Here is a 23,256-nt window from a genome sequence, read left to right on the forward strand (position 1 = left end):
GAAAGATGCCCCCCCCTTTTATTATTGATCTTAGTATTTCACTATTGTAATTGTTTTGGATTATCCTTATTTTGGATACCACATGACTTCTGATTATTTATTAATCCTGGTTATTTAATTATGCATTGAAAAAATGGCATTTAGAAGTCAGCATTTCTTCCCAACAGCAACTAAAGAACACAACCTGAACTAATCTAGTAACAGAGCACGTGATAGGGCTACACACATTTGCTGCTGATCAATGCATAAATTAAAAGATGTTTAAAAACTCTATGTTGTTTGAACTCTCGCATTTTGCAAGCAATCTATCTGAAATATATCCCTGCATTGCAAGAGGGATTCATATTCACAAACTCTCTTCAGCCCTACATGCAGAACAATGTTGTCAGTTTCCTTGATGTGTTATGGAGGAGGAGGATAACAGGACTACATACTGTCTGAAAAGCTGTAGTGCGTGGGCAGCACAGGAGGTTCATCAGACAACATGGTATAATTTGTGATAAATACACAGGAGCCGTTTCCATCACACACTGGTGGAACAAAGACAAAGAATACTAACTACATCATGGTGCACAACGAAAAACATTTATGTCTTTTATGCTAAGTCTCAGACTGCTGACAGTTTGCAGCTAGCTGGCGAAAGAATATGTGTAAACATCATTTGTTATTTATGAAAACTCAAGACTGAACTTGCTGCTGTTGTGTTTCATACATGATCAATCCATTTTTCAAGCATCAACAACTCCTTATAATCAACATTCTTACAATGTTTCTACAATGGTGCATGCATTCCCCTCACTCATTTTCAATTTACAGTTTTAATAGTAGTGTTTCTCAACCTTTTCTGACTCCCCTTACTGTCTAGGACAATATTCAAAGGTCCAGGGTGGGGCCGAGAGCTGTGGGAACGGAGCGAGGCCGGTGGCGCGAGTGCTAATGAGTGTCACCTGGGCGCAACACCGGTCTCGAGTACCACGGAGGAGCTCCAGAAGGATAAAAAGAGTGACAACAGTGAGGGAGGAGAGAAGACCAGGTCCGGGATATTTATGTTGTGTTTTATTATGTTTATATTTAATTTCGTTTACATGTTTGTTTCTTTGTCATTAAAGTTATGTTGATCGTTTGCCAGTTCCCTCCTCCTTCTTCCCTTATTAACAAACTTTGCTACATTGGTTCCGAAACCCAGGAGGAACGAGGAATGTGCCATCAAAGAGCCAGATGCTTGATGCGGTGGACTGGAGTGACTTTCCGGGGGGCAGAGTCTGCCGGAATTGGACATTCAAAGCAGTGGGCTGGAGTGACTTTCTGAGGGGACAGACGAACTCGCTGCCGTCCACCTGGTTTGTGGAGAGGTGGTTACTGTCCGAGAGGATACGGAGTCGCTGCCGCCATTTGCTTGAGGCCAGAGTCTGCTGCCATCCACCATGATGGAGAGGAGCAGGGAATGCGGGACTTGCTGCCGGCTGCCCAAGAAGCTGCATCACTGTCCACCAGGGGGGCGGAGGAGTCAGAGGACTGTCCAGGGGTATCTAACGTCACCGCCAGGCATCACGGAGGAGTTCACCCAGCTGGTGGAGGACCGGATGGCAGTGTGTTTTGGGAACCAGACCCAGAATTTTTTCTCTCCCCTCTGTCCCTCCACATCCTTCTGTCTCCTTTTTTCTCGCCTTGTTGGAGGAAGGGTGGGGGAGTAGAGTGCAGTCTCTGTGGTGTCCCCCAACCTGCGGAGGGTGATGGGGGTATGTGTCAAGCAGGGCAGGGCAGGGCCAAGAACTGTGGGAATCCCAAGGATAAAAGGAGGAGTGATGACAGTGGAGGAGAGAGGACCAGGCCTAGGACATTTATGTTGTGTCTTATGTTTATATGCAGCAGTTGTCCGTGAGGGACTGTCGCTTTCCTTTCATTTTGTTATTATGTTGATCGTTTGCCCATTCCCTCCTCCTTCTTCCCTGAACACAAACTTTGTTACAGTGGTGCCGAAACCCAGGAGAAGGAGGAACATGCTGTCAAAGTGACCTCTGTGCTTGGGGAAAACTGCGGCGCCATCGAGCAGAGCTGAGCAGAGTCTGCCGCCATGGACACTCGAGGCAGTGGACTGGAGTGACTTTCCAGAGGGACAGGCTAACTCGCTACCGTCCACCTGGGTTGTGGAGAGACGGCTGGTGTCCGAGAGGTGACTGAGGAGTCGCCACCATTTGCCTGAGGCCGGAGCTTGCTGCTGTCCACCATGATGGAGAGGGACAGGGAATGGGGGACTCGCTGCCAGGTGCCTGAAGTTGGAGGAGCTGTTGCCCTCCACCAGGGGGCAGAGGAGTCAGAGGGCCGTCCACTGAGGGGTATCCAGCATCACCGCCAGGCATCTCGGAGGAGTTCACTCAGCTATGTTAATATAACTAAATTTAATTAATTTTAAGTTAAGTGTTTGATTAGGCCCCCTAGTGGATGCCTAATTCCCCTGGATGAGAACCACTCCAATAATTAATTTACATGAAAACAACATGAAAGACCAATTAAGTCTAAATTTAACATATTATAATAAGTTGAATGACAGTACACATAAAAAAGAAATACACCTTGTTTAAAAAGTAAGAAAATGGACAAAATCTCAAAGCCAATGTGTTATGAAAGACAGACAGTAAGAAAGACGTTGACAACAAACTATTTATAGCGGGCTAAAGCACACTTGGCTAAATCCCAGGCAGTCCTATGAGACTGAAATCAGATGACTGAATGGGAAAACATCCGCATTAAAATATTTCAGTACTGGATGAAGATTTCTTCCTTTGCCCACATCTTCAAAAGCAAACATTACTGAATCATTCATGAGCACAGAGTCCCATCAGCTGCAGGCGGCTTGAATTAGCCCAGTTCACTCTAATCTGTGATAAGGACACCTCAGCTCTTTTCATAGTTAACCATCTTGAAATGAATGATCCAATCAGAGTTTCAATCCCCCAAATCCAAACTCCATACATCTATTAGTGCAGCGGATACCTCGCTGTAATTGAAGGGTTTCAGAGGCTCCCTGCATTTTCCAGAGTGATCAGCAGGCTGAAAGAAAGTGCTTATTCAGCTTGGATTAGGGATTGTTTGAGAGGATGGAAAAAGCTGAATGCTGGCTTTTAACAGCACACGCATTAAAAGGTTATTTAAAAACAGAAGAAGAAATAAACAGAGAGGCTTATTAACAAACAATGCATCCAAATTGAATTCAAGATAGAAAAGGCAAAAAAGAGGTTTGGATTTGCTGCACCACCATTGAGTGGAATTCGCTCAGACAGAAAACAATATGTGCATTAAAGGATGTTTTAAAGATGCAGAACACTTCTTCACCACAACTTTGTTTTAGTCTGCCATAATAATAAAAAATGATCTGAGCTATATTATTCACATTATTTCATCTATCTATAATCTCACTGTATCAAAAATGGTCTCATTTGATTATATCTTTTGGTAACACTTTATTTTGATGGTCCACTTTAAACATTCTACTAACTACATGTCAACTAACTCTCATTAAAGTATTAGTCGACTGTCTGCTTAATATCTGCTAACAGTTTATTTTGATGCTCCCAACAGACATTCTACTGACTATAAGTAACTTTGCAACTACATGTCATCTTATACTACTTAGTGCTGAAAAGGCATGGACAGGGTTATTTTTGCGGCCGACCTTATTGCATATGCATTTGTAGGAGTTTCCCTTTCAAATGCAAAATTTATGGGAGGAGAGTATTTAAATGAATCATGCAAGGTGATTTACTAAGGTTTGCGCTAGTCAGTTTACTGGTATTTGTGCCATTTTTTATGTCTTAAACCAAACGCTGATTTGCGCTGCTCTTGGTAGTTTGTGTTGGTCATTATGGAAATTATCCAACTGCATTCTTTAATTTGCGTGTCGCCAGTAGATCACATGCAGAACTTTCCACTCCCCATTAGCGCTTTTTTTGGAATTGTGCAACACGCTAATTTGCCTTGTTTAGTAAATCTGGCCCTATGTGTCTTAGTGTGTTGCTACAAAAAAAAAAATAGCAAGATGGAAATATTCAGTGACTTCAGTGCATTGTTTCAGATATACTGAAAGAATTGAACATGATAAGCTAATAGTCTAAATGGATGCAAACTAGCTCTTTTCTAATTTCTAATTTTGGCATTGTTTTTTTCCTGGCAGAGAAATGCTGAATGCTGGGAATTATTCAAATGACACCCATCATCTGATGGAGGGTATCACATTTGATGCCAAGTTAGCTTGGAAATATGCAAACGAGCTTTACCACAGACACATACTTTATCAATAGAGAGGTAAATGATGTTAGAAACAATGTTATAACCCTCTTTTATTCATACTGCAATGCCAAATCAAATTCGTAATTATGATTTTGAAGTAAGCCAGCGTATGCAAAAATATCCCATTTTAACTATTCTACATTTAAACCCCTGATGTCTGTATATTAAATCAGGAAGGTAAAAAAAAAATATGTACGTAAAAACAATGAGATATATCACAGAAATGGGCTTTCACATTGGACATCATGCATCAGAGAGTTAAATGATGTTTTTAAGGGTAATGCATATTCAGGGAACTCTCATTTGTCACGTTCACACTATATGACTAACTCCGATCTTGTATTCCCAGACAAAAGATGCAAAGCAAATGAGCAATGCAATGAAAGATGACATTAATCCTGTATGCTGCTAACCAGAAGAGAGAAGTCAGACAATGAAAATACTGCTATCCAACTCAAACATCTTGAAACGTTGCAGCCGTCAAAATCATTCTCCCTGGTATCTAACTCTCTTTTCACCTCAGCTGTCATGTTCCCCAGGTCTAGGCGTGAGAAAGCAACAGGTCTGGAAATTCACTCACAATAAAATAAGACTCCAGTTTCTCCAGGAGCACAGCAGGAGGAGGAGCCCATGCCCTCGCACTACACGCATGTTCTTTATGATACGCCAAGATCTAAAAGGACTGGGCGGGAATCACAGGTCACTGGGTGAACACAGCAGGGTTATCTAATGGACGATTGAAGGGATTATTATCCTGAGGACGACAGCAGGTGAGAAATCAGACACAGATTCGACCTCAAACTCACTAGCTTCTCTAAGAGATGACATGCTGGTAAACAATCTCAAACTGAGCAGTGATTGTGGCTCTTGATCGAGGACACACTAGTCAACACACAGGGCAATATTACACAATATATATTTGATGATTAAATCATTTAAATTTGCTCAGTTTGAATAGTTAATTCTCTTTTAAAGCTTTAACTATCAATGCTTTGTCTCACACAAGTTCTTCAATGTCTAAAGCAGCGTTTCAGCATTTCAAATGTTATTCACATCTCGGCTTTTAGATCCAGCATTTTAATGCAATATCCTAAAATCTGCATAAAAATACACTTTCGTTCAAAAATTTGGGGTCGGTAAGATTTGTAATAATAATAATAATAATCTGTTTTCATATAATTTAAAATTAAATTTATATCCAGTGATCAAAGCTGAAATTCTTCAGTGTCACATGATCCTTCAGAAATCATTCTAATATGATGATTTGATGCTCAAGAAACATTTCTGATTATAATAAATGTTGAAAACAGTCGTGATGCTTCATATTTTTGTGTAAAAACCATGATACATTTTATTTTTCAGTATTCTTTGATGAATAGAAAGTTCAAAAGAACAGAATTTATCTTTTTCAAAGCTTTTGTAACATTATAAATGTCTTTACTGTTACTTTTATCAATTTAACGCATCCTTACTGATTAAAAGTATTGATTTCTTTACTGGACTTTAACTTGCATTGACTATTTGAGCACCACAGCTCAATGGGTGGAATGAACGATAAATAACGATAAATGAATATTTCATGCAATGCTTCCTCGGAGTAGGAAAATGGAAAGCCTGTTGGATAGCTGAGGATATTTTTCCTGAACTCCTTCATACACCAGTCCATTACATAATGTTTCAATCACAGAGCTGAAGAAAGAAGATTTTCTCTTTAAACACGGTGGGGGGCAGTTGCACTCATTTGACGCATGAGACACCAGAGCTTCTTCCTTCCAAGTACTTCTAAGAATGTCCTTGTGTTTGATGTGGTACCCGACTGAGCCAAAGCAACAAGAGTTTAGTGGTTCAGCAGCCTGCAGATATGTGCGGCCAGTATATATATATATATACTGGCATAAAAGGTGCATTTGACTTTATTCTCTTTTAAACCACTAGATGGCACAAAAAATTCAGCTCAGGACTTTTCTTAAAGGATTAGTTCACTTCACTTCAGTTTACTCACCCCCATGCCATCCAAGATGTTTATGTCTTTCTTTCTTCAGTCAAAAAGAAATTGTTTTGTCCTGCACTGCTCTGCGATGTGTCACGCATTATGTAATCACATTGGAAAGGTCACGTGTGACGTAGTCGTACCACGGTAGGGCGAAAAACTCCATCTCATTTTCTCCTCCAACTTCAAAATCATCCGACATCGTTGTTTTACCTTTTTTGTGTAAAGGCCGTTTGACTTAGTCTTTGCACGTTCACTTTGTAAAACACTGGATCGGTACTTCCACCTAAGTCACGTGTGACCTTTCCAACATGACTATGTAATGTGTGGTGCATCACAGAGCAGTGCAAGATGAGAATTTGTCATTAAAAGGTATATAATTTTTTTTTTTTTTTAGAAAATGACTGATTGTTTCACTAGATAAGACCCTTATTCCTCGTCTGGGATCATGTAGAGCTCTTTGAAGCTGCACTGAAACTGACATTTGGACCTTCAACCTGTTGAACCCCAGTGAAGTCCACTATATGGAGAAAAATCCTGGAATGTTTTCCTCAAAAACCTTAAAATCCTTTTGGACTGAAGAAAGAAAGACATGAACATCTTGGATGACATGGGGGTGAGTAAATTATCAGGATAATTTGAATTCTGAAGTGAACTAATCCTTTAACAACTGCTTTGGATGATGCACATGGAAATTTGGCTGATCCTTGATGCAAAGTTGATTCTGCACTAATTTGATCTCATGTAGCAAATGAGAATCGATAAAATTATCGACTATATTTTGAGACAAAGGTCTTTTCAGTTTTGGTCAAGATAATTAAAGCAACAGTTTTTCAAAAACGGGAGAATATGTAAAATTTGGGGTAAAATGTGCCCCTGCTGTTGAGGCTAAAGACTACGGAAGAGGATTAGGGCCAAGCAATAATAAAAAAATAAAACCATCTCGAGATTAAAGTTGTTAAATTTCGAGAAAAAACTCGTTAAATTCCGAGAAAAAAGTCGAAATAAAATGTTGAGAATAAACTTGTTAAATTCAGAGAAAAAACTCGTTAAATTCCGAGAAAAATGTCTAGATAAAATGTTGAAAATAAAGTCATTAAATTACGAGAAAAAAGTCGTTAAATTACAAGAACAAATTTGTTAAATTATGAGAAAAATGTTGTTAAATTTAGAGAAAAAAGTCGAGATAAAATGTTGAGAATAAAGTCATTAAATTATGAGAAAAAAGTTGTTAAATTACGAGAACAAATTCGTTAAATTACGAATTTGTTCTCATAATTTAACGACTTTTTTCTCATAATTTAATGACTTTATTCTCATAATTTAACGAGTTTATTCTCAACATTTTATCTCGACTTTTTTCTCAAAATTTAACATTTTTCTCATAATTTAACGAATTTGTTCGTAATTTAACTACTTTTTTCTCGTAATTTAATGACTTTATTGTCAACATTTTATCTCGACTTTTTTCTCGAAATTTAACAAGATTATTCTCAACATTTTATTTGGACTTTTTTCTCGAAATTTAATGATTTTTTTCTCGAAATTTAACGAGTTTATTCTCAACATTTTATCTCGACTTTTTTCTTGAAATTTAATGAGTTTTTTCTCATAATTTAATGAGTTTATTCTCAACATTTTATTTTGACTTTTTTCTCAAAATTAAACTAGTTTTTTCTCAAAATTTAACAACTTTAATCTTGAGATGATTTTATTTTTTTATTATTGCTTGGCCCTAATCCTCTTCCGTAAAAGACACAATAATTAACATGATAATAAATAGCTGGCTGACTTTTCCATTTGCTGACATGACATGCTTAGATTTAGATGCTGAATATCATTTTTTTTTTTTTTTGCTCCATCAATGTTCAATAAAAACATCTATTTTTCTGCACCCATACACTATGGGAATAGTGAAAAGCACATTTTTGTTAAGTTGTACCATTGTACATATTGCATTTACAATTAACTCTGGGAAGGGTATGTTGAGATGCATTATTTCAGACAAAGGCAAAAATACAGTGGCTCACGTGAACTCTTACCTTTGCGATCTGCACGCACCAGTTGAGCAGCAGCTGGGAGCCGATGTTCTCCTGGTGCTCATGAACATAGTCCAGCAGACAGCCGTGGGGCATGAGCTGAGTCACCAGCTGAAGAGTGGGACTCAAGCAGACCCCCAACAGACGCACTAGATGAGGATGCTCCATGCTGGCCATGATCAGCGCCTCCTGGTGGACAAACATAGAAACACTGGAAATGCACTAGTTTGATCAACACCTTGGATCATTTCCATCCTTATACATTATGTGAACTCTAGGTCCAATAGTACATTTACTGTATGCAATGATTCAGTTACATAAATGAAATGCAAAATGAGCCTGTTTTGTGTTCAATACAAACAGCTGCCTTTAATGTTAGCAGGTTGCTAAGATATAATCTCAAAGCCCATAAGGCCTCAAAAGCAAGAGCTTGTTCGTCTAATGTATACAAAAATGCATGCAATTCATGACATTATTGTTATTTGATTTGCACTGTTCTAGTAAAATCCTAGTAAATTCCTAGTGAAAAGTAAAGTGAGGTTTAATTATAAATTACTTACATCCATAAACTCCACATTGGCTTTAGGTCCTGTACTTTCATTGAGGATCTTTATGGCCACGGGAATCTTCACTGTTTCCCCTTCTGGAATCCAGATTCCCTTATATATATATAAAAAAAAGATGAAGCAGCAGAACTTGAGGAAACAAGTAAAACTCATATGAACACATGAATCATGAAAGTGAATGTAATACCTTGTAAACAGTGCCAAAGGCTCCTGTTCCCAAGATCTTGACCCTCTTGAGCTCCGTCTCCTTCAGTATACGTAACTGTGCCTGGTTGGGTGCCGTGCCGCTCGGTGTTAAAGGCTCTACCAGCTGCACAAAACACATAATCAAAACCAAAATCACTCGACACAATCACAAATTCATACATAACTACAATTTCTATTTGAGTTTCATCTGCCAGCCACTAGCTGGCAACATTATGGACTCACGTTCTGTATGATTTCATTAGTGTCATCATGTACAAATGTATTCATTTGGTAATGTTTTGCCTATTTAACTTTAAAAGCGCTGCATTTTTAGAATGGCGTGTCATTAATGAAACACTGCAAAAGATGCAAGATGCGAATGCAAAGGTTAAAGATGTCCATCTAGTGCACGTTTACATAGAAAAACAATTGAAAAAACAGCACAAAGGAATGCAAATATGTAAGTCTTAATCTTAATCTGTCTTCATTTGCCTAGGCAGTAAAACCTTTGCCAAATTACAAAACTTTTAACAAAACAGCTAGACTTCTTAAATGTACACATTTCTGTTCATATGACTCTGCAGTGGTTTCCCGTCTCATCATGTATTCAGTTCAAAATACTTCTTTTAACTTCAAGGATCTTGAACCTCATTATCTACAGTATGTGAGTTACTGCATCCATATATTCCTGCACGTATGCTCTGGTCCTCTGAATTCAGATTGCTATACTTTTCCTTAGATTTCAACTCTTTTATATGGGTGACAGAACCACCATTAAAATAAAACATCCTAATGTCAAATTGGTTGCTATGGACAGACATAAATAGTTTATTAACAATCCTTATATTGAGTATATTGTCAAAAGAAATAATACTGCAACACTGGATTTATCTGCAAGAAGTAGATTTCGAAACAGTAGATCTATTTGGTGCAATACACTCCCAAACACACCTGCAGATTCCATAATATTGACTTAAACTTTATTTCTCACACAGACACACTGGCTGCAGAACATTTTGAAGTACTTTCCTGCGTTCCAATTTAAGGATCTGAAAATGATCTCCATTATTCCATTTGAGTTTTCCCGCCATTGAAGTGAGAGAAGCACTTTCAAATGGAAAATTGAGACTGTCTATAGACCCCACAGACCCATCCATGCACCACAACACCAGATTCACTGGCCAGGCTTTCTGTCTGCATTTCTTTTTTTTAGACTCTGTTTCTCCTAACATCATGTTTATCAAATTAATGCACCGCTCTCCAAATTATTCGAACTCATTTTAAACACTGGCAGATTTTTAGCTCTCACCTCTGTTTCTAAGAAACGGCGTAAGGCTCTTTTCTTCTTGATGCTCTTCCGACGGAAAAAGATAGCAAATCCGAGCGCCACGATCACAAACACAAACATCCCCCCAATCACCCCAGCTGCAATCAGAGGAGTCCTGGAGGAAAACACAAGGAGTAAAACATAGAACATATAACCGTTTCAGTTAAAAATTCAGTTTTTTCATTTTAGATTTTGAGAAGGGCTCAACTTTGAGTATCTAATGCATTGTTTTAAAGGAAAATGGCATTATAGCTCTACTGAAAAATACTTTGCTGTCTCATTCTTTTACTGTTAATATTATTAAAAACAAGTGAAGAAAAAAGTGTTAACGTTTTAGAAGGCCTACTGCTTTTTCAGAAATAGTGCTGTGTTCTTTCAAATCATAACACCTAATGATCACACCGTCAAAATACACTCTATACACAACAAATATGAGAAGTTCAAGTGAAAAATGACCTGGAAAGATTTTGTACTGTTTTAAACTACACTTAGTTGATTCTTAGTATATATATATATATATATATATATATATATATATATATATATATATATATATATATATATATATATATATATATATACTATTTAATCTAATTAATTACATACTCTGTGATTAATTAATCTAAATTAATCGCATACATAATTTTTGCTGTGAAAGTATTAAATATTTCAATTCAAATGAATCAATGCAGGGTTTTTCCTGGGTCAAAAATGGTCTTCGGTGGTGACAGAAATGTTTATCCACACAAACAGTAAAAAGTACCCTACCCACGTGATCTGCGAGCGATACTGACAATAAAGTACCCGTCACTCTCACTGTAATTCTTTTTTGCCCTCTTTGCAAAAAAAAAAAAAAAAGACTTTATAGCTTTAAGAGAAGATGCTTTTTTGCTAAATGTGAAAAGTATTAAAAAGTAGCATTTAGAAGTTATATTAACTAATAATATAATTTTCTACCATATACAATTGAATGCACCTAGCTAACAACAACTTGCTTTGTTCTGGTTTCACCTCACTCCAGTCTAAACTAACTGATTTTATAGGTAGGCCTAATTTTACTACACATTGTCATTTAAATAACCTGAAAATACTGTGGATTATTAAGGCTAATATTACTAACCACTCTTGCTAAATGGGGTAAGCACACTTATGTTCTCATTTCAGAGTTGTTCGAGTAAATGATTCATTATAGACCGTGTGGACAGATCAGTTGTTGTCATGATTCATTAAAATGAATCTGTTCAAATGAGTCATTAGGTCGCGAATCGGACATTAGCGGACGTTGACTCATTGCGTGCGAATCGCGACTGTTATTAGGACATCGCAAAAGATTTGTCAACACAGAAACCACTTCACCACTGGATAGGATTTTCTTTTTGTTTACTGAAAGTGTGGTTTATGTCAGCTGCACGTGCAGGGCGCCTGTCAGAGAAGATGAGGTGACGTTTTTTTGAGCACTATTCACACCCAGCGGTTATTCAGGAAAAACATTCTCCGAATGCGCCTCGTGAAACATGGATTCGGTCTTATGAACATTTAGCATTGTGTCAGTTGATTTAGATTATTATGTGTGAGGTAGAGAGAGTGCAAAGACGGTGCTTACTTTGAAGACACTCGCTTTGAACCTGGAGAGCTCGCGCACACGAGAATGGCTCCAGGTTCAAAGGTCAATACGGAATGGATTAATCTGCGTTATTTTTTTCTCAGATTAATTAATCGAAATTAACGCGTTATTTTGACAGCGCTAATATATATATATATATATATATATATATATATATATATATATATATATATATATATATATATATATATATATATATATATATATATGAAGCCAGTGCCTTGAAAAGTCTGGGGGGAAAAAAGGATGAGGAAAACATCCAGGTGTTTACCTGTCCAGCATCCCAATACAATCTTGAATCCGGGGTCCAGTACACCTGTGATACAAAACAGAACAAAAATACCAATTAAAATATTATTACTACAATAAGGATTACTAAACATGATGATGATGATGATGATGATGATGATGATGATGATGATGATAATGATATGGTCTAATACCTTGTCACATATACACTACTGTTTTAGTTTTTTTTTGTTTGTTGTTGTTTTAAATCAGCAAGAACACATTAAATTGATCAAAAAAGACCGTAAAGACACTTACATTGTTAGAAAAACAATATGTAAAATAACTGCTGTTCTTTTGAACTTTCTATTCATCAAAAAATCCTGAAAAACTACCGTTTCTACAAAAATAAATGGTTATTAAAATTGATAAGAAATGTTTCTTGAGCAGCAAATCAACATATTAGAAAGATTTTTAAATATATTTATATTGTAATAATTTCACAGTTACTCTCCAAATTAACGTAGAAACAACTTAAAGACATATTTTTATGAACAAAGTCCAGTATCACTGATACTAATTCTGCTACCGATGTCTCTATGAAATTGATTTTTTTAAGAAAAACATTAATTATAGACATTCAACATTATAGTATACCTGAAAGCTATCAATTTCAACATTTATTAGGCTTTAAAAAATAACAACTTTCAATTTAAGTGAACTTAAAACAATCTTCACATAAACCGATTATAATAAATGTCATATTTACCTGTCTAACAAGTAGGAAATATACAGAAATTGAATAAAGTTATCAAACACTTTACAGTCTTCACTGCATAAATTATAAATTAATTATAGATTAATCCTTATTAAAGCTACAATTGTCTCTGTTACCTTTGTTGTTTGATGAGCATTAATGACAGACATTGTCACAGTAACTGGTTTATTAGGCTGCTGTCACTTTAAGAGCTGCCGCTGCCGAACATGATGCGGATCTGACGCGCATCCCATCTTTAAGTTCATTTAAGATGTTATTTAACTCATTTAAGACTGCCCTTATGAGGATACTCAATAAAATGGGCATTTTGGCATAATTGTGTGTGTTATTGTTTGTTCAAGCGTGAAAAAGAACTCAATACTGGCGGGCTCGAGTCACATGACTCGGCTATCACAGACAGCGTGTTCTTGTTTGTCTTTTGGAGCTTGAATGGTTTAAAAGCATTTGCATGAATAAGAGCGTGATCAATGTAATGTAATGCTATCCGAATTATGATGGAAAAAACAGATGCTGCGTTAATTGTGTTAAATAGTTTTAGCGCGTTAAAACGAAAACAAAAAATCGAATGCGTTAACGCATACATTTTGACAGCCCTATTCAAATTATAATAATATTTCACAATATTAATGTTTTTACTGTAATTTTTTTGAAAAAAATGCAGGTGCATTTCAAAATCATCTAAAAAATCTAACCGAGCCCAATCTTTTGAACAGTAAATGTGCACCATGTCAGCCGTTGATCTTCCTAATCCTCTATCTAGCACTAGTAGCTGGAATCATCTCCAGAGCTCTACATACAGGGATAAGGCATGTTGGAGCACTGTGACGGTGGTGACTGTGTTCAGTGATCATAGAGAACAGTGCTGAAGAGCCCACGCCTGACAGTAACCAGCGGCAATGACTGTCACCCACAAGATGAAGGGATCGCAATGGCTTTGCTATGGTGTCCTAGAGCATCGCAAGAGCTTTGATTTGAGAGCCAAGACAGACCAGAACAAAACAGGCTCAGACTGGGTGATGTCTCTAGTGTATCCATGTGCGGTATGATCTGCCTCAGATCTACGGGACGTGACACTGAAGGATTGTGGAACCGCACCCAAATTTGTCATTCCACTGGGCAGTTAAAGTTTAGATAGTTACATGCAGATTGGGCTGTTTTAAATGAATGCAGAAGAGATTTCCAAGATGAAACTGAGCAAAGGATTGCCTAGAGCAGGGCTAGTGAACTTTTGAATATTTTGAATTTTAAACTTTCTATTCATTTACGCCTGGAATTAAAATGCGTTTTGGTTGATCGGATCACAAGTAGATGAGGGAGACACATTCCTGTTTACACCTGGTGTTTTAACCCTTAAATGCATACCTCGGGTCTTTAGTGACCCGGGACGTCATTCACTACCCTCCTCCTTGTTCATTTTTTAAAGTTAGACATCAACCTTCTTGGTATTCCACAATCAATTCATTATAAAGAATATAACAAGAAAAAAATCATAAATTTATAAAAGAATGCCTATTTTTGTATTCATTTTTTGTAAAAATTGTATAGGGTCGCAAACGACCCGAGGTGTGTATGAGTGTACATATATTTTTTCTGCACAACAATAATTGAATCTTAGATGACGGAATAAGTGCAATTCACCTTTATTCCACAAGGTGGCAATGTCTGAAACACAATGCTGAAGTGACGACTCATTTAGACAGAAAACAAAATAATAAGAGAAACATGAAATGGCTCAGCAATTTACTGCAGAGCGAGTACTGAACGCAATCAAATATGACTGTAACTCTTACTGGATGAATCTGGTGAAGCTGTTAGCGATCGAAATATTGATTTTGAAGATGTTGAAAATTATATAGTTTTGAGAATACGCTTGAGATCGCGAATGGGCTCATATTCGTGACCTCAAACATAAAACTAGCCCATTATTTGCTGAATTTACTGGGAAATGAGCTCTGACGAGGACAGTGAGGATGGCATAAAACATCTGCTCAAACTGAGCCCTTTCAAGCTCCAAAAGGTAACAAAATATGATTTATTTTATTCTTCTGTAATTGTTACTCTAATATCAGAGGAGTTTTATATTATCGCGACAGGTAGAGATATTTCCGTGTTAGATATAGATCTGGGTCGATAAAGACCCGAATATGTAAGAATGATTGGCGAAACAGTCATGCATTTAAGGGTTAATCTTCCTCTTTTGTCCACTTTCAACCACTTCTGTCCTGATTTCTTCAAGGGAAGGGTCTATGGACAGGTAAATGTATGTATGTTTTTTTGTTTTTGTTTTATTTCAGATCTTTCAATCTAATGGACAAAATAAGCTTGTGCAATTTACATATGAACACACCCGGAGATGATGGAAAAAACATGGAAAGCAGCAGCTTTCGTTTCTGCTCTGTTACCCGTAAAACCATGATGAATGTGCAAAATGTTTACGCATTAGGTCAGTAGGCAGAGAGTAGTCGTCTTTTGTGGTTGTTCGACCATGTTTGATAACATGAGCGGTTACACTATGAACACAATCTGGTCAAATGTGTTTTCGACCACCTCTGGAAGTGAATGAAGAGTGGACAAGCTCAAAACATTTTAGATGCGTCTCATGTTTTTAGACACAAAGACGCATTCTGTGTGAACGAGATCTTAGACGGTAAGCTTTTCTTTGTTAATGTTAGTGTTTTTAAGACGGTCTTTTTGTGCTCTCGATCTTCTAACATCACACTCTGACACGCCATATTTGTTGGCACACTTGTTTACACACGCATTTGGCGCCACCTATTGTTGCGGGTGTGTTATTGACACGTAAAAGTCTAGACCCTGAATATAAGACAAACCCATTTTTTCAGATGTATTTTTAAGAAAAATATCATATCATTGTATTCAGAACAACACGGTAATATCAGATTCTACAAAAAAAAATTAAGCAGCACAGCCGTTTTCAACTGATCATAATAAGAAATGTTTCTTGAGCAGCAAATCAGCATATTAGAATGATTTCTGAAAGATCATGTGACACTGAAGACTGATGCTGAAAATTCAGCTTTGATCACAGGAATAAATAACTTTTTAAAAAATATCAAAATAGAAAACATTTATTTTAAATTGTAATATTTTACAATATTACTGTTTTTACTGTAGTTTTGATCAAATAATAGCATCCTCAGTACAATGAAAATATTATTGGATAAGCCATGCTTAAAAATGCCATAAACATCATCAAATTTCTACCTTCACATGGTATTTATAACTTGCTCCTTATCAAGGCAAGAAAGACATGGAAAGATGTTTGTAATGTAATTACTGCAGTTGCCATGACAATGATGAAATCACAGGGCTTCAAAAAAAAAGAAAAAAAAAAAAAGCTTTTTGTGTTTAGTAGTGCTGGCCTGGAGGAAAAAACAAACACATATATAGTACAGACAGACACTTACCCCTGGGTGCAGTTGGGGTGGCAGGGATGGCACTCATTGTTGGTCTCAGCATATTTGAAGATGAAGCTGTTTGCTCCCTGCAGACCATCAGGGCATTTCTCCACACAGTTGGGTCCATCTTTCAGATGCAAGCACTTCACGCAGTGATCTGGGCCCTAAACCATACAGACAAAATGCAGGAGAATCACCTATAAATATAATTTGTCTACAATGTTATATTGATGCTTATCCCAAAAGAAACACAGGAATATTTTATGCACATCACATTTTGGTACTTTCTTGTGAGTTTGAGCAACATTACGCTTTCATTAAAGTTTTACTTAAATCACATAGCGGTGTTGACAACATAAACAAATTCATACATATTTGATCTAAGTAATTGCCCATTTTGAAGTGGGTGTCACACACTTGGGCGAGTTCTTACATTCTCTGACAGCTCTGATGTTTGCTAAGTATGCAGCTTAGGAATTGTGATGGACAGACAGGTTATCTAAAGAAGCGAACAGCTTTGTTCATTGGTGTTTATATATAAAAAAAACTACACTTGCATTTTGCATTTAACAGACAAAATGGAGTACTCTTAACTGAATTTGCAGAAAAATATCCAAAAATGTCACAATGATGCCCCTGGTGGGCAGTGAAGTAGGTATTCTAAAAATTGTCAACATAAAATGGCATCACAACCCATTTTACTTCTGTAATGTGGTATATTTACAAGTGGTCTGAAATTCAAAAATGCAGGATGGGATTTGAAAAAAAAAAAAGTAATTAAAAAAGTTAAAGGCACAATATGTAATTTTCGCCACTAGAGGTCACTTGCTCAAAACAAAGCCACAGCTCGATGACGCAGTGAATGAGCGTGGAATCATGGGAGTTGTCGTCTTCACCTCCACAGCCGATGGAAAGGAATCCTACTGACTCTGCCTTTAACTTAATACATTTTTATGAAAGACTGTTTACTTGGTTTACTTACAGGGCCATGACAGGTAAGAGTTTTATCTTCAGCCTTTTCACACTGGCTGTCACATTCCACACACACAGATCCATTGGCAAACTCTCGAACATCTCTAAAACATACAAACAAATTGAAATATTCAGAAAGTATATATATATATATATATATATATATATATATATATATATATATATATATATATATATATATATATATATATATATATATATAATTTTTTTTTTTTTTTTTTTATAACAGCCATTTGGCTGTATATGCGTAAACAATGATCTTAGAAATTTATTTTATCATGCAAATCAGTCAAAAATATTTTAGTCAAAGTACATGACGTATTTTCTCAGCAACAACACATACAGCAGGTTTTGTTTTGTCTCCGACTCATTCTCCATGTCTTCTTGAACCATGGCCAACTGAACCACAGACACTACATTCACACACTGGCAAGAACTTGGCTAATACACTAGTCGGCTGAGTAAGATCCATGAAAATATAATGGCATTTTAATTAGAAAAATCTTTCTCTGCACTGGCCTGAGAGGATAGAACAAACAGTCCTCTTTAAATTTTATCTAAGCAGATGGCAGCTCAGATTGCGGGAGATACGGCAGAGGAGCTGCCCAGCAGAGCCATCAATACCCTTTTCCTTTGTTCGTTTCCATCAGCCCATGTTTCAGAGGAAAATTTTGAGAGGTGGTTCCAAAACAGGGAAAGATGGTGCCTTGTCAATAATAGAGTGAGGATCAAAGAAACCTCCAAGATCTTAAAACATTGGAAATCGAGTGTACAAGCACTCACAGTTTGAAGTTTCTCACACTGGAATATCTTATGGTCAAAATGGGTGCTAATGTGATGCCCTAAACCAACTTAACTAACTACAAAGTTTTCTATCTACCATCTACCTATACCAGCTCTAAAGGGAAACTTCACCACTGGCAAAATGGGATTTCAATAAAACTTGGCTGCCTATCCATTAGAAAGGCATTTTTTTTTTTTTTTAAATCACTGCCACCTGACTAGAGAGAGCAGAGAGAAAAGGCTGTTGTCTTCGCTTTTGCCAAATAGGCAAGAAAACTTTAACACCCATAATGCAGTAGGCATGCTGCTGTCCAAGACCACTCCCACCAGTCAGCTATTACGCTTACCAGAGTCAAATACCACCTTGCTTTAGTAGGAAATACTTCTTAGCAAACTTTTAGTCAAGCAACTTGCATTGTTCCCAGGTGCAAGAATTCAATAAGTGATCCACTGAAGGATCTGTAGTTTATATTCTAATATTCTCTCAGGGAGCCAAACATCAGGCTACTTGGACCTAATAAATCAAGCTTAGCTTACTCTACCTCTCAGGGTAAGGAGTGGGACTAACCTCAGTTTAGACCGCCCCAGTACTAAACAAGTGAAAGTGATGTGACATGTGGCCAAATATGGTGTCCCATACTTGGAATTTGTACACTGCACTTCACCAAGTGAACATACACACCTGGAGCAGTGGGCAGTCTTTTTTTTTTTTTTTTTTTTTTTCTGCGGCCCACCTTACTCAAAGGCACCTCAGCTGTGGGTATGGAAGTGGAAGTTTCTGCCGGTACTCGAACCTGTGACCTTAGGGTTACAAGTCCAACTCCTTAACCGTTAGGCCACAACTGCCCTTCTACTTGTGAGGGCTCAACCTGACACCAGTCATCCCCAAGTTTTATTCCACTCTAAAAACAAGCTTTTTTCACCCCAACACCTTCCTCAGATTGTGGATGGGGTGGATGGGGGACTGGAAGAAAATTATCCGATCGACCAAAATGAATCTTAATACCAGTTGTAAACAGGGCCTAAGAGAGACCAGGGACACTTGTGACATGAAATATCTTTAATTCACAACAAGCCATGCCCTGTTTACACCTGGTATTAAGATGTGTTTTGTTCGATCGGATCACAAGTAGACAAGGGAGGCACATTCCTGTTTACACCTGGTGTTTTAATCCGTCTCTTTTGTCCACTTTCAACCAATTCTGTCCTGATTTCTTTGAGGGGAGGGTCTATGGACGGGATGGGTAAATGTTTGGGTTTCTTTCAGAGCTTTTGATCTAATGGAAAAATTCGATTGTGCAATTTACATATGAATGCGACCGGAGACACCGGAAAACACACGTTTCTGCTCTGACAGCTGCAAGGCCACGCCGAACGCTGTGAGTGTGTGTTAGAAATCAGGAATTCAAACCAAACTTTTTACCAAACCAAAGTTTAAATCCTGTCTGGCTAGCGTGCTTCCCATAATGTTTACGCATTAGGTCAGTAGGTGGAGAGTAGGCTGTCTTTTGTGGCTGTTCGAACACATTCGACCACATGAGCGTCTACACTACGAAAGCAATCCGTTTTCAGCTACCTCTGGAAGTGGTCGAAAGTGGACAAGCTCAAAATATTTTAGACCCTGTTTACACCTGTATTTAGCGTAGTCCACTTGTGATCCGATCGACCAAAATGCATCTTAATACCATGTGTAAACAGGGCAGAAGAAAAGAATGAAAAAGGGGCTTCGGCCATGAATAGTGTGTAGTTACACGTGCCTCAGACACTGGGTTCTGCGAGGGCGCATCCCAATAGTATCAGTCGACGCAGCGTTGAGTTCCCATTCAGTCGGTCACGTTCGACGTACGTCGGACAGACCGACGAATAGGAATCTCGCCAGAGAGGCCAATCTACTTCGAGTGTAACTAAACGAGCCAATGCACATTGGCATGCAATCATCTGCATCAGCTGCTCGCCTCGCAGCGCGGGTATATAATGAGCAGCAGGTGCGTTGCATCTTCAGCTTTTCGCTTCGGAGCCGAACTACTGAGCAAACACGGTGGTTTCTACGAGCGAGTGTTTGAAGACGGACTTCAACGAGCCAGCTCTCTCTCTGACTGCTCTTCTCGTCCGGTGCAGGAGGAACAGCACAGCAGCGGGGCCGATTTTTTCTTCTTTGCTTTCGTTTTTGCCTTTTTTTATTTGAGCAAAAAAAAGCTGTGTATCAGCGTGAAGGCCGTTTTCACGGCTGGTGACGGTGCGCTTTAAGAGCGCTAAAAGGCTGTTCTTACAGCTGGTAAGAGCAGTGTCTGCAAAGAGAGTGCACACGACAGGCTGCACATTCCCTGTCTGTGCTGCAGCGGCTTTCCCCTGCGTGCTTCGGCACTGAGAGAGTTAGTCCCTGAAAGAGCTTACACGAGTAGTTCGCGTCTTTTTAAAGATGTCGTTCTACTTGTGTGCTGCTGGATGCGGTCGTTGCCTGGCGCCTCGGGATGGTCACCAACGCTGTATCGCGTGCTTGGGCTTAAGGCACGCTGAGGCGGCGTTTGTGGACGAGTCATGTACCCATTGTGGGAAGATGACCGTCTCGGAGTTGCGGTCTAGACTCCAGTTCCTGCAAAGGGGCGGAGTCCCAGTGCCGCTGCCTCGTTCCAATCCTCCTCAGAGGGTTGCTGCGGGCGGCGGCACTGGTGACCTGAGGATCACGGTGAGCGCGTTTCCTTCGGGGAACCAACCCCCTAGGAACCCTCATCCCTCCTGCACTCCGCAGCCAGTAGAGCTGCCGGGGGAGCGCGGTGGACCACCCCAGAGGTGTGTACCATCCGTATCCTTCGGAGCTCCCCAAGACGACCGGATGTCGATCGCTGCATCGGAGGGTGAGCCTGACGCTTCTGGGGATGACGATTCGGCGCAGCTGCCTCCCTCGGGAGTGACAACTGTGCCCGATTCAGACCCGGAAATGATGGCTATGCTTTCCCGGGCCGCCAACAGGGTCGGGCTCGTGTGGAATCCTCCACCGTGTCCCGAACCCTCGAGGTTGGACGATTGGTATCTCGGGGTGGCAAGGGCTGGTTCTCAGCCCCCCACCCCAGTGCCTTTCTTCCCGGAGGTGCATGAAGAGCTCACTGGCACGTGGACGGCACCTTTTACTGCCCGAAACCGTGTCGGTGGGTCCTCCTCCCTCACCACCCTTGACGGCGGGGCAGCGAAGGGTTATACGCGCATACCCCCTGTGGAACGGGCCGTTGCTATGCAACTGTGCCCTAACTCCACCTGGCGGGGGAGCCGTCTCTCCCTTCCCGGGCCTGTAAGCACTCGTCGGATCTTACCGGCAAGGCTTACCAGGCCTGTGGGGAAGCTGCCTCTGCCCTACACGCTATGGCGTTGTTGCAGTCCTCAGGCCAAGGCCTGAAGGATCTGCCGAGGGTGGTCTACCCACAAGTTCTCAGGAACTTCGTGCCGCGACGGACCTCGCGTTCGGGCGACGAAGGTTACGGCGCGGCAGTGGGTCGTGCATGTCCACACTTGTGGCCAGGAGCGCCATCTCTGGCTGTGTCTCGCACATGAGGGATACCGACAAGGTCAGGTTTCTTAATTCCCCCGTGTCCCAGACCGGCCTGTTCGGCACGCGGTCGAGAACTTTGCCCAACAGTTCTGACTGTACAAAAGCAGTCTGAGGCCATCAGTCACATCCTGCCGAGGCGGTCAGCTCTGCTCCACCACCGCCCGCAGCACCTCAGACTGCCCGTCGCCGAGGGCGCCCCCCTGCGGCCGCCCCCGCTCCCGCGCCCCACGCAGCAGCCTCCAGCTAAGTGGCGCCGTGGAGCCGGTCGCGGTCGGAGCGCCCAGCCCGTCCCGCCACCCCCAAGAAGAAGGGTGGCAAGGCCAAGTCCAAGCGGCCCTAGGACGGGCGACCCGGAGATGGAGGGGACTGCTCTACAGGAGGTGGTGACCGCACCGCTCCTTCCCCCGGAGGAGGGCCGGGTGGAGAATCTTTTGTTTCCTTCTGTTTTTGTTCCGCCGTGGCCCAGCAGCCAGCGGTACCCAAATTTCAATAAAAGAGCAGTTTCCTCTATCTCCGGGTCCGAAGAGGGCTCGGAGAGCAGTGGGAGGGCAAGAACCTCACCACTCTCATCCCCCTCTTCTGTCGCCAGCGGACAGCAGCGAGCAGCAGGCAGTCAAAGCCTCGACTGCTCCCTCTGTCCACCCGTGGAAGCAGGTAAGTGTTGCACAGCACACTGTGACGCCGCTTCGGGCCGCCTCGCAGAGAGAGCCTCCCGGGCCGCGTCCCTGCGTTCCACCTCGCTGCCCCGCTGCGGGTGCGCCTGTGGTTCCTCTGGTCCCGCTGGTGCGGTCTCTGGGAGCCTGGTTAGCGCTCCCCAGTCCGTCCCGCTGGCTCATTCGGACCATCAGGCTCGGCTACGCGATTCAGTTCGCCCGGCGTCCCCCCATGTTCAGGGGCGTCCACTTCACTGTAGTGAAAGATGTCGATGCCCCTGTCTTGTGTGCGGAGATCGCAGTCCTACTGGCGAAGGATGCGATAGAGCCGGTCCCTCCAGCCGATATGAGGTCAGGGTTCTACAGTCCCTACTTCATTGTACCCAAGAAAAGCGGCGGGTTACGACCGATCCTGGATCTGCGAGTCTTGAATCGGAGCCTTCACAAGCTACCGTTCAAGATGCTCACGCAGAAACGCATTTTCGAATGCATCCGTCCCCGGGATTGGTTTGCAGCGATCGACCTGAAGGACGCGTACTTTCATGTCTCGATCCTTCCGCGGCACAGGCCTTTCCTGCGGTTCGCGTTCGAAGGTCAGGCATATCAGTACAGAGTCCTACCCTTCGGGCTGGCCCTGTCTCCCCGCGTCTTCACCAAAGTCGTGGAGGGAGCCCTTGTTCCCATGAGAGAACAGGGTGTTCGCATCCTCAACTATCTCGACGACTGGCTCATTCTAGCACAGTCCCGGGATCAGTTGTGCGAACACAGGGATTTGGTGCTCAGACACCTCAGCCAGTTGGGGCTTCAGGTCAACTGGGAAAAGAGCAAACTCGCCCCGG

At 40.5% G+C, this 23,256-nt stretch overlaps 1 protein-coding gene across 1 annotated transcript in view; it reads right to left on the reverse strand.

Moving 5' to 3' along the window:
* The window catches only part of si:ch73-383l1.1 (receptor tyrosine-protein kinase erbB-4), a 234,340-nt gene that overhangs the window by 22,981 nt on the left and 188,103 nt on the right, over positions 1-23,256 (reverse strand). Inside the window, exons 14-20 of the mRNA XM_048197981.1 lie at positions 17,427-17,520; positions 16,454-16,608; positions 12,291-12,335; positions 10,378-10,510; positions 9,070-9,192; positions 8,877-8,975; positions 8,320-8,505 (exon numbers count right to left, since the gene is read on the reverse strand). Of these exons, the coding sequence (XP_048053938.1) occupies positions 8,320-8,505; positions 8,877-8,975; positions 9,070-9,192; positions 10,378-10,510; positions 12,291-12,335; positions 16,454-16,608; positions 17,427-17,520 (835 nt within the window). The remainder of the gene's footprint in view (positions 1-8,319; positions 8,506-8,876; positions 8,976-9,069; positions 9,193-10,377; positions 10,511-12,290; positions 12,336-16,453; positions 16,609-17,426; positions 17,521-23,256) is intronic.

This window comes from Megalobrama amblycephala, linkage group LG7 (genome assembly GCF_018812025.1).
Source record: "Megalobrama amblycephala isolate DHTTF-2021 linkage group LG7, ASM1881202v1, whole genome shotgun sequence".
Lineage (NCBI taxonomy): Eukaryota > Metazoa > Chordata > Actinopteri > Cypriniformes > Xenocyprididae > Megalobrama > Megalobrama amblycephala.